Below are 16864 nucleotides of genomic sequence, written 5' to 3' on the forward strand. Positions count from 1 at the left end.
AACCCTTTTATTTTTTTATTTTTGGATCTCTTAAAGTGAAAAGAAAGAAGAATAATCATTCTAAATTTTTTATTTTTAATTATCTACATAAGGATAAATATATTTAAAAAAAATTTACCATACTAGTTAGATTAACGATGAAATAAAATTCCAAAAAAATAATGTTAGGAATTAAATCGATTATATCACTATAATTTAAAGGAATAAAGTAATAATAATAATGTAGTAATGCTATAGAATAAAGTAATAATAACCCTTACTTTTGCCAACTCCGTGCTTTGAATCTTATTTGGTATTAATTTGAATCTCCATAAAGCAAGAAAAACAGTTGAAATTTAGATGTAAAGGAGCATCGGACTCTCGAAGATAAAGCATTAATTAGCGCTCCTACAATGTACTATTAGACTATGCCAATCCTTCTCAAGATTCCAAATTTTAGCATGCTCGTCAGAGTCAATGTCACAAAAGAGAATGAATCTTGTATTCAAGGAATCACGTTCCTGGTTAACTGATTTAGAGGTTAGTATCATTTATTATCAGCACCACCCCGTAAGGATTGAGTTAAATTTGCGTGCTTTTTGCCTTCGCTGGGATGTAATAATCGTTCTCGTTCGGCCATTAGTTTTCCATCACCTGTCACCGCTCGGGATCATAATGGGCTACCAGCCCTACCATCCGGATATAAAATTGAATGATTTTGCCCCTGATGACCCTGCAATCCGAGTTAGGATGAAATTGTTTGTAGGCAATGGATAGAGCCTGCGTCAAAAGCTCCTTGCGCGAAACCAAGTTGTCCTCGTACTTGCGCGAAACCAATTTTTTTTTCTTGCGCGAGCCCATTATGATCCAAATCTAGTGATACTTTTGTTCATTTATTTTATTTTTAATCTCCTAGGGGTGTTATTTTACTCTCCTAGGCTTCGTATTGGTAGTTGTTTTTTGATCTCCTAGGGGTGTTTTTAATCTCCTAGATTTTTTTTTTCTTTCTGTGTTTTCATTTTTAAGTCAGATCTTAACCTATTTGAAGTAGTTGAATATTATATTTGAATATGGAAGACGAATTCATTTGAGAGTTGAAGACGTGATTTATTTTTGTTTAGAATACATTGAAGTTTCAAAGTGTGATTATTTTTTAAAATTTTTTATATCTCAAATTTCTTAGATTGTTGCATATTTGATTTTGATGCCCTTTTCGCCATTAGTGTACATCTAATGCAATGAAATTATAGCGATTTTCATTTCATACTTAGATCACAAGTAACCTAACATATTATATAAATTTATACACTAATAATTATTATCCTATCTATCTTACATGTATATGCTTTTCCTGATTATTTTTTCAAAATATGAACACCTGAAATCCATATTAATCAGTACCCAATAAACACTTAGTAGTCAAACCTTTCTTTCAAAAGAAATGTGATTCTTGCGTCAAAATAGCTTTTAAGTAACTGATAATTCTTCCAATAGCAAATGGCCGCCCAACGTGCACGACGCTGGAAGGGCCCAATTGTATGGCACCCTCTCTTTACCTTCTGGGAAAGCAAACCCCAAGCACTGTAAGATGATTTGACTGAGTCAGAGGTCATTGTTGGGTTGGGTCATGTTAAACACTTAAACCCCAGCTCCATCATTTTATTCGGCCGATGTATTTTTCCCTTCCTCGGGTACCAAAAGGGTTGGCACATGAAGTTTTAGACCCAAAAGAGCCGAGTCTATTAAACCCAATCAACTCTTTAACTCTAAAATCTCCTCTGATTTCAGACGTGCATGTTCATCTGGAATCTTCCGTCACGTTAGGAATTTATTATGGAGCTCATGAATGCCTCCGCCTGCTCGGACTCTATTTGTCCGTCACACTCTGTCGACAACAAATACTTCATTTCGAATATTTTTAGACAAGATGATCGACAAGATTACTCTGAAGAGGCGTTCCACCTCGTCTACCTCTGACGAGATGATTGTTGAGCAGTCAGGGTGAGTCTACAGCGCATGCTCACCTGTCAAAAATATGAGAATGATCGGGGTCTTATCTCCCGATCTTACTCTATGGCAGTGGGTTCAGTCATAAATCTAATCAGTAGGGCAGTGGGTGATCATATCAATTTGTCAATCACTAGTCATCTCTACCGTCGAGATGTTAGGTGTTGGGTGATCCATACGCATATCCGAGGTGAAGGCAAAGCTGATCTGATTGGTCGAGACAATCCTTCACCTCCGGGAGGCGAAGACGAGGTCTCTCGAGGTAAATGAGTTTAAATAGTTATCTTGGTTATGACAAGCCGAGTTGGTAACCACAACCTCTTTACCCAAGACTACCAACATCTCGGCTATTTGCAGCGTGAGTTGTAACTGATGAAATGATTTGATTACTAGCCACCCTACTGCTCAAACTTACATTTGATACTGCCGCCCTAAACTGCTTCATGATGTTAGGCAGGGGATAGACCTTATCATTCCATCCCCGGGCACAACTACTACAAATACTAATATAATACTCCTACATAAGGTATGCAATTTAACCCACATATTCAACTCTTGAACTATAACTAAATTAAGCATCAAAGTGAGATTGGGCGACAAGACCTTGTCTTCTTAGTGTTTGGCAGGTGAGCTCGTGTGCTTGTGACTCGGCTCATTCGACCAGAATTCACCTTGTCAGAGTTATAATTGCAAAATAAATTAGAAGAATATTCATGAAAACTTGTAACCAGATAACAATTGAAAAAGATTTGCGTACCAAAAGACAAGTCCCGGCTAGAGATGCATTTTGAATAGTAGTAGTTAGTGAACAATCAACAATATCCTTTCTTCTACCAATTAGAGAGAATACCTTAGAGTATTAAATCAAAACACTTCCAAATCAAAAGTGCCAAACTACAACAGCTAATTGACGAGTTGGGGAAAAAAAAAAGAAAAGAAAAATGCTTGCTCTATAACATATTACTAGTAAGATTATGACTGGCCAAGTAACTCAAAAGAATGCTCAAGAACGTCTTGATTTAGTCGCTAATATTGAAATTCTAAAAATTAGAAATTTTTTTAGAATTCGACTTGTATTATGGATACTAATAGAAACTTAACTATTATGGCAAGAAAAGATTTGATTCAGCAAAAGAAGAAGAGGCAAAAATTGAAAAAGAATCTATGTAAAAACAATTATACACCAATTAAACCCGCCATTTAGAATTTTGTCCCGGAGAATTCTCCCGGGACCTCTTTCAGATCAAATTTCATTTCGTCTCTTCGCTTCTTAAATTATCTGTTGAAAAAAAAAAAGCAACTCAGGAGAATGTACTATAGACTATAGTTGACCGGTTGACCCTGAACGTAGCTACCCAGAAGGGAATCTGTAGTGGACAAGGAAACCCGTCAGATCATCTTAGCCTAATCCTCAAAACCGTCAGATCAGGAAACGCGGGGCCCACTTTTTGTTTGTTTTTGCGGGTAAACTGCAAAACGGCCAACCCGGCAAAGTCCGCGAAGCAGACGCCAAGTCGACTCTGACGTCTGAACCCCAGTCCTAAATGCTAAATCCTAATCACATTAAACAAAAACACTAAGCTTCCATTTCCAATTTCATTAGCTTTCAACAATTGAGAAGCTTGAATCTTCTGAGAAATGAATAGGGAGGCTGAGGAGCGGGGTGGTGGTGGTGGCGGTGGTGCAGAGACGTCGACGGTGGCAGTGGCAGTAAAGAGCTCAAGAGGGAAAGGAAGCCGGCGTGCAGTCCGGTGGGCGGTTGAGAAGATGATATGGAAAGCCGAACCTATTGTGCTAGTCCATGTCATCCCTCCTGTTACTTCAATCCCTACTCCTTGTATGATGTCAAAACTAAAATTTCTTACTATTAGGAGTATGTCTCCGTTGTTATGAATTGTGATGTGGTGTCGTTGTTTTTGTTGTACTCCAACTACAGCAGGACAGAGGATACCAATTGAAGAGGTGGACGCAAAGATACTGAGACTATATGTAGATGATATGAAAGAAAGGTCTAAGCAAATGCTTATACCTTTCAAGGAACTGTGTAAAAGAAGAAGGGTGGGTGAGATAATAGTTTCGTTTCCACCAAACCATGTTGTTTCTTCCGTTACAAAGATTGGTGAATTTTACCAGTAATTGAGGTTTAATGATCCCTCTCTCTCTCTCTCTCTGGCTGTAGGTGGAAATTGTAGTGCTTGAGGGGGATAGTCCTGCGTCTGCACTTGTAAGATACGTAGCAGATGTGGGGAGTTCAGCTTTAGTAGTGGGTTCCTGCTCTCCCAAATACGGTTGCTTTAGAAGGTAACCTTGCCTTTGATCACATGATGATGTTGTTACTGGTTTTATGCTATCACCTCAAATATTTTGTCTCTGTTCTTAGTCTCTTTTGTCTCTGAATTTTATGGTGATAATCAAAAGTCTCTTTTGGCTTGAGTAGATTCGACAAGTCCTTCCCTTTTCCTTTGGGATTCCTTCCCTTTGTATTGATTTTGACGTCTTTGCTTGCTTTAATAATTGTTTTAGATATCCCTCATCACTTAACTAAACCTCCATTCGCCTCAATGATTAATTGGTGCAGGAAGCCAAAGAGCTCTGTAGTGCCATCGGTTCTCGTAAGAAATGCTCCTGAAAGTTGTGATGTCTTTGTGGTGTCCAGACGTGGGGTTATCAAAAATAAACCAAATTCCTTGTTGGCTACTGGTATTACCGAAATACATTCAATATCTCAGATGTTTCGTTTCGGCTGTTTCCATGTCAGTCATTGCTTCTTTGTTTGCCCCTTCTCAGAGGATAGCGCAAAGGAGTTTTTGGTCAGTAAAAGCGAACACCATTCTCTGACAGTCAGTAAACAATTGCCTTGGAACAGTTCTTCGTCAACAAACTCAAGAACTAACAAAAACTCACAACTATCATCAACCTCTGGCTTTAGTGGTCCAGACTCTCATATTCAGGCCTATCCAGTATACTCTACCACTTTTCTGCAGCAGATTCATCTTGCGGACAATACCTTAGATTTTGAAACAGTTCAGAGTCGCTCCTCTCGACCTTCTACACCCTCGGAGCAGGTAAAAGAGTAGTATAAGCCTATTTTTGCTGGATGCTCGTCCAAGCACATTGATGAAGGTTCATTACCCTGGTGGTTCTCTTTTGAGACAATTTGGATGAAACATGTAAACAGTCCCCACTTGGTGCTAATTTTTGCTCTATGTTAATGCAGTCAAATGTCGATGCTGAAGTGGAGCGACTGCGACAAGAATTATACAGCACTCTTTCCATGTACAATCAAGCCTGTGAAGATCTGGTTTATGTCCAAAAGAAGGTAAGAATTTGATTGTCTTTCATTGACTTAAAATCCTAGGTTACTCAGTTCAGAATCCAGTTGGAAAATATTAAAGGACCTTAGAATATCTCAAAAGTCCTCCAATCCTTCTGATTTGTGAAAAGTTTTCATGGTTTAATTATTAATGTGCAGGACACACAGACATCAGTTAGATTCTTTTTTTTAAAGATATGAGCAAGTAGAACTGATTGGCACTCATAGAACATTAATCATCTATTCCTTTCTCACAGGTCAACTTGCTTTCTGCTGAATGCCTTGAAGAAGAAAGAAGAGTGGATGCTGCAAGACAAAGAGAGGAGATTTTACGCAAAGTTGCTGCAAGAGAGAGAGAGAAGCATTTGGAGGCCATGAAGGAGATTGAAATGGCAAAGGATCAGTGTGCCAAGGAAGCTAATGAAAGACAAGTAGCAGAAACTAATGCCCTCAACGAGTTTTCTCAGAAGCAGAAAATTGTGGAAGCACTATTTTCAGAAGACAAAAGGTACAAAAGGTACACTAGAGACGAAATTGAGGAGGCAACAGGTTTCTTCTGTGAGGCAAAGGTTATAGGTTCTGGAGCATATGGAAAAGTTTACAAATGCAGCATTGATCACACTCCCGTGGCCATTAAAGTCCTTCAGTCTGATGCATCAGACAAAAAGGAAGAATTTCTGAGAGAGGTTGCTTACTTCTCTTCTTACATAATTTCCCATCTTTCAAGTCTGAGCTACTAGATATTTTTGAATAAGCACATATCTGCTAGATGTTTTGTTCACACTGGAAGCCGTTAACAGAAACAGTAAACATCCATTTATTGTAGGAGTTACTATTTAAGAATGATTTGTTTAACGAAATATGGGCTTGTTCTCATTAGATTGTTTTAACTGATTATAGATTTTGATTTTGAATAATCAATTTTTGTGATGTTCTTGTTTGCTTTTGTGTTCAAGTTATAGAATTTTTAATAACCAAAAAATTTATAATTTATAATCAACCAAATAGTGGCTTTCTTGATTCTGATTATTCTCTATAATCACTTTCCATAATCAGATCTTGCAAAATCCAAAGCAACTGAGAACAAGGCCTATGTGCAGCACTCACTTGTGAGCTGCGGTAGTACAACTGCATCTTTAACTCTGTAATGTAATTGTATCATCGTTAGAACCTTTTCTGATATAACCTGTTCCTTCTATGTAGGTTGAAGTTCTTAGCCTACTACGTCACCCTCATATTGTTTTACTTCTTGGAGCCTGTCCAGAAATTGGTTGCCTGGTATATGAATATATGGAAAATGGCAGCCTGGAAGATTTTATACTTCCTGGAAGCGGCCGAGCTCCGCTTCCTTGGTTTATTCGTTTCCGGATTGTTTATGAAGTGGCCTGTGGACTTGCATTTTTACACAATTCAGGACCAGAGCCTATTGTCCATCGGGATCTGAAACCAGGAAATATACTCTTAGATAGAAATTATGTGAGCAAAATTGGAGACGTGGGCTTGGCAAAAATAATATCGGAGGTGGTGCCTGATAATGTAACAGAATACCAAGATTCTATTCTTGCTGGTACCATTTGTTACATGGATCCAGAGTATCAAAGGACTGGCACAGTAAGACCAAAATCTGATCTGTATGCTTTAGGAATCATAGCTCTTCAGCTGTTGACCGCTTGCCGTCCTAATAGAGCAATACTGAAGGTTGAAAATGCCATAAAAACTAGATCCTTGTCAGCCGCACTAGATAAATCAATTTCAGACTGGCCATTGGCTGAAGTCAAAGAACTCGCTCAAATGGCTCTAAAATGCTGTAAACTTAGGTGCAGAGACAGGCCAGATCTTGAAACAGAGTTGCTCCCTGTTTTGGAAAGACTTGCCAGATTTGCTGATGTAGCTAGGAAAGCTGGCAGTGGCAATTTTCCTGCACCAAGCCAGTATTACTGCCCAATTCTTCAGGTAATCATTCAAATCCATGGAATAGCCATCTGAATAGTAATTTGCAATTCTCAGGAGGGAAAGCGCACTTATTTGCATCTTGCTCTCAGGAAATAATGGATGATCCGCATATTGCAGCAGATGGTTTTACATATGAGCACATTGCGATTAAAACATGGCTTGACAGACATGATGTATCACCAGTAACGAAGGTTAGACTGCAGACGAAGATGCTTACCCCAAACCATATACTACGTTCAGCCATTCAAGAGTGGAGGTCAAGCGTCTCATTCTGAGGAACTGAATATGAATGCAGATGCAATCAAATTTCATATCTACATTTTTAACTGAACCAACGTCTGAGCGAGTTATGTTCATATAGATATCATATTTGTCTATAAGTTTTTGCCAACAGTTGCAACTGCAAATGTATATTCCTGATATCAGCACCATCATATTTAAATGAATGTGAGAAACAACAGTTATAGTAACATGGAATGTCTACATTCATGCAGTAATCACTTAAGACTGTCAATTAAGCAGTGTCTACATTGCGATATTCTGAAAATATTTGTGGGGTTAATTAGTACTTCACCATCACTGCTTATGTACAAAGTAAGAAACCTCAAAATGGTATACTGATGGACGCATCTTATTCAAACCATAGAAGTTGACATGAATCAGGCCTCCACTTGCGTGAATTCTAGTGCATTGGCATCTGGATCACGTGTAAATATGGCTGGCCTTCCAGAGCGACTAAGGGTGTATGCAATACCTGAAATTTGATTGATAAACATACAGCAGAATAAGAAATACAGGCTTCCAGAAGAAGCATTTCTTTATATTGGAAAAAGTTTGATCATGTTAAGGTGATAAAAAATGAAGCTGAGAATGGGTCACAACTAAATACCAGCTTTATCCAGAATTGCTTTCAGCTTTGGCACATCTCGAATTGCTATGCAAGTATGCCGATCTCGACCCCCATGTTCGGGCCTGCCTGTTAGCGGGTCAGGATTTGGAAGCTCCATCAAATGTATCATCTCAGAACCAACCCACAACCAAGCACCCCTATATGGAAGCTTATCGTGTGGTCGTGCCTCATTTATTTTTAGACCTGAACTTAATAAATATTAGAAATCCTTTGGCTTTGTCATGCGGAAAAAGGAAGACATTAGATTACCTTTAAGCAGTAAGAAACTTACCAAGTATATTCTGGTAAAAGTCCAGTGACCTTTCAAGGTTCTCACATAAGATCCCAACATGATGCATACTTACAACTCCAAAATCTGCATATCAGCACATGCTATTCTAAGTTAAAAGTGGCAAGTGACAGGCCTAGAAAATACTCAATCAAAGATTAGACATGATGTTAGAAATAAACAGTACATTACATGAATGCAGAGGTTTTTCTCCTATACACGGATCAAAACTATGGCGAAATAACAATCTCGCGTTCGAAGGAGTAACCACCATGGAAGACCAACACTTTGAATCAAGGACAAAAAAATCCAAAGACTTCAAATATGATAATCGATCAAATTTAATCTCTTGCCCTGCTGACTCTATCTTTTAGAGTGTATTTTTAAACATTTCTGACATTGATTGCTAAGTTCTATTATTCGATTTTCAGTGAAGTTAAAAATTGTCAGCCAAAGCAAATACATTTGTATCCATATCCTTGAGAGCATTCATTTTTAAACATTTTTGACATTGATTGCTAAGTTCTATCATTCAATTTTCGGTAAGTTAAAAATTGTCAGCAGAAGCAAATACATTTGTATCCATATCCAGTTGAAATTACTAAACTAATTTCAATTGGATTTTCAGCAAAATTTAATTAACTTATATCATAGCAGCTCATCTAACAATTCTATTCCACAACGAATAACATACAGAGGCACAAAAGAAAAGGAGTTTTACCACTCTTGTCATCAACACCTTCAATACTGACAGAATCTTTCTCAAGCATATCTGCTTGTGTAGATGATTTAGCGTTTACCACCAAATGATGCCTATGATTTCCAGCAGTTCTTACAGTAGGCTGAAAGTTTCCGTTTGGTAGAGTAACTGTTGCAGCAGCAGCACCAATTCCGCAATTGACCTGACTCATAAAGGTCCAACTCATTGGGAGAAGTAAATTTAAAACTGAAGGAACTTTCAGCTACCATGGAGCCAAAAAAGAGAGGTTATAGGGAGAACAAATCATGTATTAGAGGATCGAGTACAACCAAAGGATACACAATCAACAAAAATAAATGGCAGCAATCTCCCCTTTACTTTGACGTGTACTAGACTAGTAAATTTTACATTGATAACAGAATAATGCGTTCTTGGCACCTTGTTTTGCAACCACAATTACTTCAGGGAAGAAGGGAAAAAACCCTCTAGACAACAGAGCCACTTAAGAAGCAATAATTCTTAAATCCATAGCTCCTAAATATCAGTAAAGCTGTAAAGATCAATGTCCTGCAAGAACGGTGCATGAGGATGCCCCTATACACTTGAAACTAAATGTAAAATTGAAGCATCAAGAGCAACTATCGAATCCTAAAAGCTTTCGTAGTATACTGATTTGAAGAAAGTTCATTTTTTTCAAGGTTTAAATCAACAAATGAACTTGGATTAAGTTGCAGAAGGGCCAGCAAGCAAAATATATTTAGGCCAGATAAACAAGAAAAAATGAACGAGTATTAACCATTCTTCAAATGTATACCTATGGACATGCATAACTACGCGGCTCAACTTTCCGGTCATGGTTTTCTTGTCTTCCTAATATCACCAATCTTGTTCAATTAATGACACGAAAGTCGAAAATTTAGAAGAAAAAAAAAAAGCAGATTGTGATCAATCATGTATTGTCAACTAATTTCAGCTCAACTTACTCAACAAGTATGGTAATTAACAAAAATTTTCCAATAGATTCCTGCAATTTTTTTATATATATATGTTTAACCATCAGTTTCACATAGAATAAAAGCTTTAGTCTCCACAAACTTGAACATCATAGTCAAGAATGATCCACGCAAGAACAAAACAGAAGCCTTCAGTTTTTATAGGTCCATCGACATATCCAAGAGATCAGAATTCCCATAGTAGCATCATTAAAATCGGCAACAAATTGACAGGAAATTTTTTACTACCTTTTTTTGAGGCAAAGTTAGAGGTGGGTTCAGTAGAGAAGCCATTGAAGAGCAGAGGAGCTAATCAGACAGTACTCGAGCGTAGCGCTTCAGTTCATTCAACCGTATTCTGCTTTGGGCTTCTGTCTTATTTTTGGGTTGAAATGATTAAGAACTTGTTGGCCACTGCTTGCGACTGAAGATGCGGTTCAAGCTTGCCAGCCAAGGAGACCCACATAACCCATTGTATAGCAAACGCTACACTTGTTCGAGGCAAATATTTCAGATTGGGAAGATTATGTGGTAATTTCGCGTAATTTGTTGGACGTTTTTACTTTTTTTAAAAAAAAAAACCGACATGAATTCGATATACTTTTGGACCAGCATTCAATGCGGGTCGAAACATGTTGCCGGGTTAGTAATAAATTTCTGCTTTTCTATTTGTTTTTTGGCCTTTTTTGGGAGTGAAAAAACTCACCTCCATACCAAGATTCCCAAAATCAAGTTCATGATTCCATGCATTTTTTAGATTTACCAGATTGAATCGGATCGTAATATTCTATCAGAATATAAGCAACAAATAATGCAACTCCTGTGCTGTGCTCAAAGACGGATATAGGTGGCGGGAGGGCGGCTAAAAAAATTTTCTAAAATCTTTTATTTTGTACTACATATTTTAACATACCACCTCAAAAATCTTTCATGTTTCTCTTTTATCTCCCCCCACCCCCCTTCTCTACAATTGCAACTTTTTGAATTAATTATTGTATGAGATAAATTAGGTAAATATGGAAGGTAGAATTTGTATACAATTATCAGGGAACAAAGAATATGGATAATAAATAGAGTAAATCTTATAAAAGTATTAAGACTATTTTTCTGGACACACGTTGACACATTTAAACTGCATCTATCTTATCATATAAATACATACATTCACAATGCTCCTTGCATTTAGGCATTTTCCTAAATTAACTATAATTTTTTTAAAAAAAACTAGCATCTAGCCAAATTGAAATTTTAATTTTAGAAAAAATGTAGTAAAGGTGTCTGGCGTAAGTTGGCTAAATAACAAATTTCACTTCAATGTTGCGACATTTAAAATCTAACTCTTGACTTGAAGTTTTTTTATTTCTTTGGAAAATTTTCAGTTGATCTTAATTTCCCCCTTTATTCGCCAAGATTCATTTTCGTGCAAATCAATTTAACATACGCGAAAAGATAGTCAAAATACATAGTTGCCCCATTATTAGTTTAGTATCACTATCTAATATCTTTCTTTTTTTAATACTTGTATTACCTAACAAAGCTAATAAAAAAAAAGTAGGATAAACTGGTAATATCATGTATTTGGTATAGCTAATTAAGGTCAATAGTAGTGTGCCGTATACAAAGCTTTTTGGGGACGGTCTGAAATTTAAATAAAGCAAAATTTGGTGATCATATAACGTAACTGGACAAAATAGTTGAAAGGGACTTTATACGTGTGTTTATGAGCATTTATCAATGAGATAGAGTATTAAAACACGTACTTTGTTAATTGGGATGTTCATCATTGCCTTTTTGACAAATTATCCAAAGGAAATTGCCTGCCTTTGACATTTCATTGACCGCTAACCGGCATTGTTGAAGATATTTATTAATTGATCGCAATACACAATAGAAAAAGGTCCGATAGTCATATTTATCCAATAATATTGGATTTAGCACTATAATTTGTCAATTAAATGGACTTCGGGAAAATGCTTTTGCAACAAGCTGGGATTGGTTTTAAATTTAAGCAGGATTCTAGTATTGAAAATATGATTTAGACTGGAGAGGTGATTTTTTATGTGTTAGTATTAAATTATTTGAGAAAGCAGACACAGACTGTGAGACAGTATAGACGAAGATGTAGATCCTATCCCTGTAATTTCCAATGCACAGGGTGCGAGCGCAAATTATTAAATTGTGGATAAGCTTTCACGAGTTTTGTCGTGGAAAAAAGGATTATAAAACAGATCAAAATTAAGTAATAAGTTTTCAAAAATTAATTTTTCAAATACTATAAATTTTTTTAAAAAGTAGCCTAAAAGGTACTCTAAAAAGTAGTCTAAATTTTTTTTTAATGTTTAAAAAAAACTCAAAATATATTCTAAAAACTCTACTACTTTCAAATATTTCAAAATATATTCTAAAATATACTTTAAAAACTCTGTTACAGCAAAATTTTTTAAAAACACTCTAAAAAACAGCTAATCCAAATGGAGCTTAGATATCTTTACTTTTTGATGGCTATGTTTGGATAGCAAATTTTTTGTTTGCATCATAAATACATTTCTTAATCCATCTTTTTATATTCCCAACCAAATTTTTATCTCACATACATCATATCACAAAAAATACTACAGTAATTATTCCAAATAATTATTTGGAATAATACTCTATCCACAAGAAGTTACAAGGAAAACTTTGCGGAATTGAATATAAGAGTCAATGGACTTATATACCGTGAAAATTTCCACTGAAAATTGCCATTATCTTTTGGTTTTAGAAAATGAATAAAGACTTCATCAATGTTCACACATAGGAGGACTAGGGTCTACGTTTTTCTTATAACCTTTATCTTAATTAAGGTTGATTTGACATGAATTTCAGGATAAACATAATTTGTAATTTATAATTGCTAAACACCAAAGTTCTTCTCGTTGCAAATGGTTGCAAATTACTTGTAAGAAATCGAAGAGTTGATGAACAAATGTTTTTTGTATTGTGTTGTCAAAGATTTGAACAATGAAAATAAATAAAAAAGAAAATTTGTAAGTAGGAGATGACAACTGGTTAATGACCTTTTCATTGGTGGTTAAGATTGATGTTTCAAGAACCAGAAGTCAGCGTTCAAATTTTCCTTCCCCTTTTTTTTCGCATTTTATAATGAGTCAATACCTCAATTACATGTAGTATAACCAGTCCAACCAAACCTCAAAAGAGCTGATGAATTGTACATCAACATAATCCACATTTTTCCAAAAGGAAGTTAGTTGCCTTTGACACTTCATTGAATGCTAACTGGCATTGTTGTGCCCTGAAGACTACTTGAAGAGATTTATTTATTGATTGCGACATGAAATAGGAAGGTCCGATAGTCAAATTGTCAATTAGATAACCATGACGTAATATGTGACGTAAGATGTGACGTAACATGTGAGGTAACATGTGACGTAATCCGATATTGGGGAATTTGACAATTAAATGAACTGGTGGGAAAAATGTTTTCGCAACAAGTTAATTTCAATATTCCTAAGTCTCAATCTGGGAAATTATTTTAATGTGAAGGAGGTTTGTAGTGTTGGAAAAAGGATTTAGAGTGGAGAGGTGATTTTTTATGCGTAATTAAAATATTTGAGGAAGCAAAAATAGATGGGTGAAGATGAAGATGTATATATATATATATATGCAACGTCCCAATTACATGTATTACTAATCCAACCAAACCCCAAAATTTTGATGAATTGCACATCAACATAAATCACATTTTGCCAAACAACTTTCTCTGTGTTGAGTCCCATGGTTTGATTTGAGAGCGTCTTAATATTTAAGTTTATTTAATTATTCTAATAAACTTGAAATTGTGTTCAATTTAACTTGTTGGTTATTATTATTATTTTTGGTAACACGTTTTTTCATCGAACTGATTTCAAACGAGTTTTTATTAAAGTAACTTGAATTTTTTTATCCATAAATTCAAGTTTTTTGCTAATTGAATCAAGATCATACCGAGTTTAAAAGTTTACTGAATGCAAAATACTGTTCCAACTTAAAAATTCAAGTTTTTTGCTAATTGAATCAAAATCATACCGAGTTTAAAAGTTTACTGAATCAAAATACTGTTCCAACTTGACTTGATTAATTGACCAAACAAGTTCACTCATGCTGGTCCAAACTCGATTCAAGTGTCTTTCAATCCTAATTTATATGTATGCATTTTGAGTTTTCTTTGTTAGTTACAGTCCTTTTTTGCTGTTTTCCATGTCCACCATCAATGTCCTAAATAGGGTAGACAAGTACAGAGATAGACCTACAGACCTTAGAAATTCCATTTTCAGTTGAAACCCCTCATTTTTTCAGACCATCAGGTCGGAGAGCATAGCCAGCACTTTCGACACTTTCTCCACCCTTTCCTTCTTCCCCAACCGAAGCCCCAGTCCGCCTTTTGACGAAACTTCTAAGTTCCAATACGAAACAAGTCTTCCTTCAATTTCCAAACGTGGCTCTATTCTATTATATTCCCTGGCACCCCCTGATTATCATACCAACCCAGCAACCAAAACTAATAAAAAACAAAAACCTCCGAGTAACGAACCGCGTACGCTCCCCATGTCACGATAACCCAAGAAAAAGGCTTATATTTGCCCAAATTCTCCGTACAAACTGTCCGAGTCACCGTCAAACATCCCCACCCTCATCCCCTCTGAATCTTCCTCTCCGTGTTCCCACCCACACGCGCTTCCTTCTTCGTCCTTCCTATCATCTCCATTTCTATAAGACCTTCCCCAATCTCAATCTTTTTATAGTTCAAACAATCCTTGGTGTTCACATCTTTATTCAACAAAATATCAAGTACTGCTTTCACACCATTATGGAAATTTCATCTTTCTCGTCACCATATAGTGGTAGTAGTAGTGAAGATTACCTCTCTTCTAACTTATTCAGTTTCTTTCAAGAATTGGATCCCATTGCTATTCCTGCCAACAATACGTCTTCTTCTTCCTCCTCTCAGATTAATATTAATCTCTCCAAGAAAAGAAAAAGGGTCGATCACGAGCCTACTTCTTCCTCGATTCAGGACTTTGTTAACACTTTCTTGACTTTTGATAGCGATAACAAACAACAAGAACAGCAGCAAGAAGACGAATTCCTTCTCTTTCCATCTCTGGCTTCTTTCTCTCAGTCGCCCTCAAGTACAAGTCCAATGAGAGAAATGAAAGAGGATGCTATTGGAACTGCCTCCGAATCCAAAAGGGCTCGTCGGAGTTCGCCTGAAGTTGGAGCATCAGAAGCAGGAACCAGCTCGCAGAGGAGATTATGGGTAAAGGATCGATCAAAAGCTTGGTGGGAGCATTGTAATAGCGCCGATTTTCCGGAGGAGGAGTTCAGGAAAGCTTTTCGGATGAGTAAAGCCACTTTTGATATGATTTGTGATGAGCTTGAGTCAGTTGTTACGAAGAAGGATACAATGCTGCGTTTGGCTATTCCGGTTCGCCAACGGGTTGCGGTTTGTATATGGAGATTGGCTACGGGGGAGCCTCTCCGGGAGGTGTCGAAGCGATTTGGATTGGGAATCTCAACTTGTCATAAGCTTGTCCTTGAGGTTTGTTCTGCAATCAGGAATGTTTTGATGCCTAAGTTTTTGCAGTGGCCTAGTGAGGAGAATATGAGGGAAGTCAAGAGAGGTTTTGAAATGATTTCTGGGGTAGCAGATGTGGCTGGTTCGATTTATACAAGCCATGTTCCAATTATAGCTCCTAAGGTTAGTGTTGCCTCTTATTTTAACAAGAGGCATACTGAGAGGAATCAGAAGACGTCTTATTCGATTACGGTTCAGGGGGTCGTTGATCCTAAAGGTGTTTTTACTGATATTTGTGTTGGATGGCCTGGTTCAATGACTGATGATAAGGTTTTGGAACAGTCTGCTTTGTATCAGAGAGCAAATAGAGGACTTTTGAAGGATGTTTGGGTTGTCGGAAATGCAGGATTTCCACTTATGGATTGGGTACTAGTTCCATACACAAGGCAGAATCTTACTTGGACTCAGCATGCTCTCAATGAGAAGGTTGGAGAAGTTCAGAATATTGCCAAAGAAGCATTTATGCGATTGAAAGCTCGATGGAGGTGCTTGCAGAAGAGGACAGAAGTTAAGCTCCAGGACTTGCCAATTCTGCTTGGGGCATGCTGTGTACTGCATAACATATGTGAAATAAGGGATGAGGGAATGAGTCCAGAGCTGAGATTCGAATTGTTTGACGATGAAGTGGTACCTGAGAATCCTGTGAGGTCCATGAATGCATTTCAGGCTAGAGATCAAATTGCACACAAGCTGTTGCACCATAACCTGGCAGGCACTACCTTTTTGTAGTTAGAAGATGTCTGAACTTTTCTTAGCGCTTCTATTCACAGATTGATTTTTTTTCATGGCTCTTGTCTCAGTCATGCTATAGAATAAAATTCCATTGTAATTCTTTGAAATTTGTAGACGATTTCTTTCACCTTTTGAATTAATAGAATCCATCAGGCTGCGCTTCTTTTGAGATTGATTAATATTTAGCCCTGCAACTATCTCCCCTGTTATCTTCGTTTTCCTTCTGCGGTTCGAGGATCAAAAACTGCACGAAGTTCCAATTTCACATGCTTATTGTTCAGACAGGAAAAATTGATCCTTGAGGATGAATGGAATTTGTTCCTTCCACAGGGGAAATTGATTATATGCACGTAACCATATGAGTTGCTGTTAACTAGCTTTTTTGCGGTCAAGCAT

At 36.8% G+C, this 16864-nt stretch overlaps 3 protein-coding genes across 3 annotated transcripts; 2 read left to right on the forward strand and 1 right to left on the reverse strand.

Moving 5' to 3' along the window:
• Nucleotides 1-3419: 3419 nt before the first annotated feature.
• LOC113696315 (U-box domain-containing protein 34-like) lies at nucleotides 3420-7722 on the forward strand. The gene is made up of 9 exons (XM_072055042.1): nucleotides 3420-3823; nucleotides 3923-4044; nucleotides 4166-4287; nucleotides 4565-4686; nucleotides 4774-5051; nucleotides 5204-5305; nucleotides 5557-5985; nucleotides 6503-7252; nucleotides 7342-7722. The coding sequence occupies exons 1-9, from the start codon at nucleotides 3625-3627 to the stop codon at nucleotides 7525-7527; spliced, it is 2310 nt and encodes a 769-aa protein (XP_071911143.1). The 5' UTR covers nucleotides 3420-3624; the 3' UTR covers nucleotides 7528-7722.
• LOC113696992 (uncharacterized) lies at nucleotides 7714-10626 on the reverse strand. The gene is made up of 5 exons (XM_072055043.1): nucleotides 10372-10626; nucleotides 9152-9332; nucleotides 8434-8517; nucleotides 8142-8345; nucleotides 7714-8006 (listed from the first exon to the last, which is right to left on the reverse strand). Exons 1-5 carry the CDS (start codon nucleotides 10414-10416, stop codon nucleotides 7912-7914), a joined length of 609 nt encoding a protein of 202 aa, XP_071911144.1. The 5' UTR covers nucleotides 10417-10626; the 3' UTR covers nucleotides 7714-7911.
• Nucleotides 10627-14793: 4167 nt separating this feature from the next.
• On the forward strand, nucleotides 14794-16647 carry LOC113696316 (protein ALP1-like). Its single transcript, XM_072055045.1, has one exon. The coding sequence runs from the start codon at nucleotides 14969-14971 to the stop codon at nucleotides 16463-16465; it is 1497 nt and encodes a 498-aa protein (XP_071911146.1). The 5' UTR covers nucleotides 14794-14968; the 3' UTR covers nucleotides 16466-16647.
• Nucleotides 16648-16864: the final 217 nt, after the last annotated feature.

Source organism: Coffea arabica, chromosome 6e, assembly GCF_036785885.1.
Source record: "Coffea arabica cultivar ET-39 chromosome 6e, Coffea Arabica ET-39 HiFi, whole genome shotgun sequence".
NCBI classification, from domain to species: domain Eukaryota; kingdom Viridiplantae; phylum Streptophyta; class Magnoliopsida; order Gentianales; family Rubiaceae; genus Coffea; species Coffea arabica.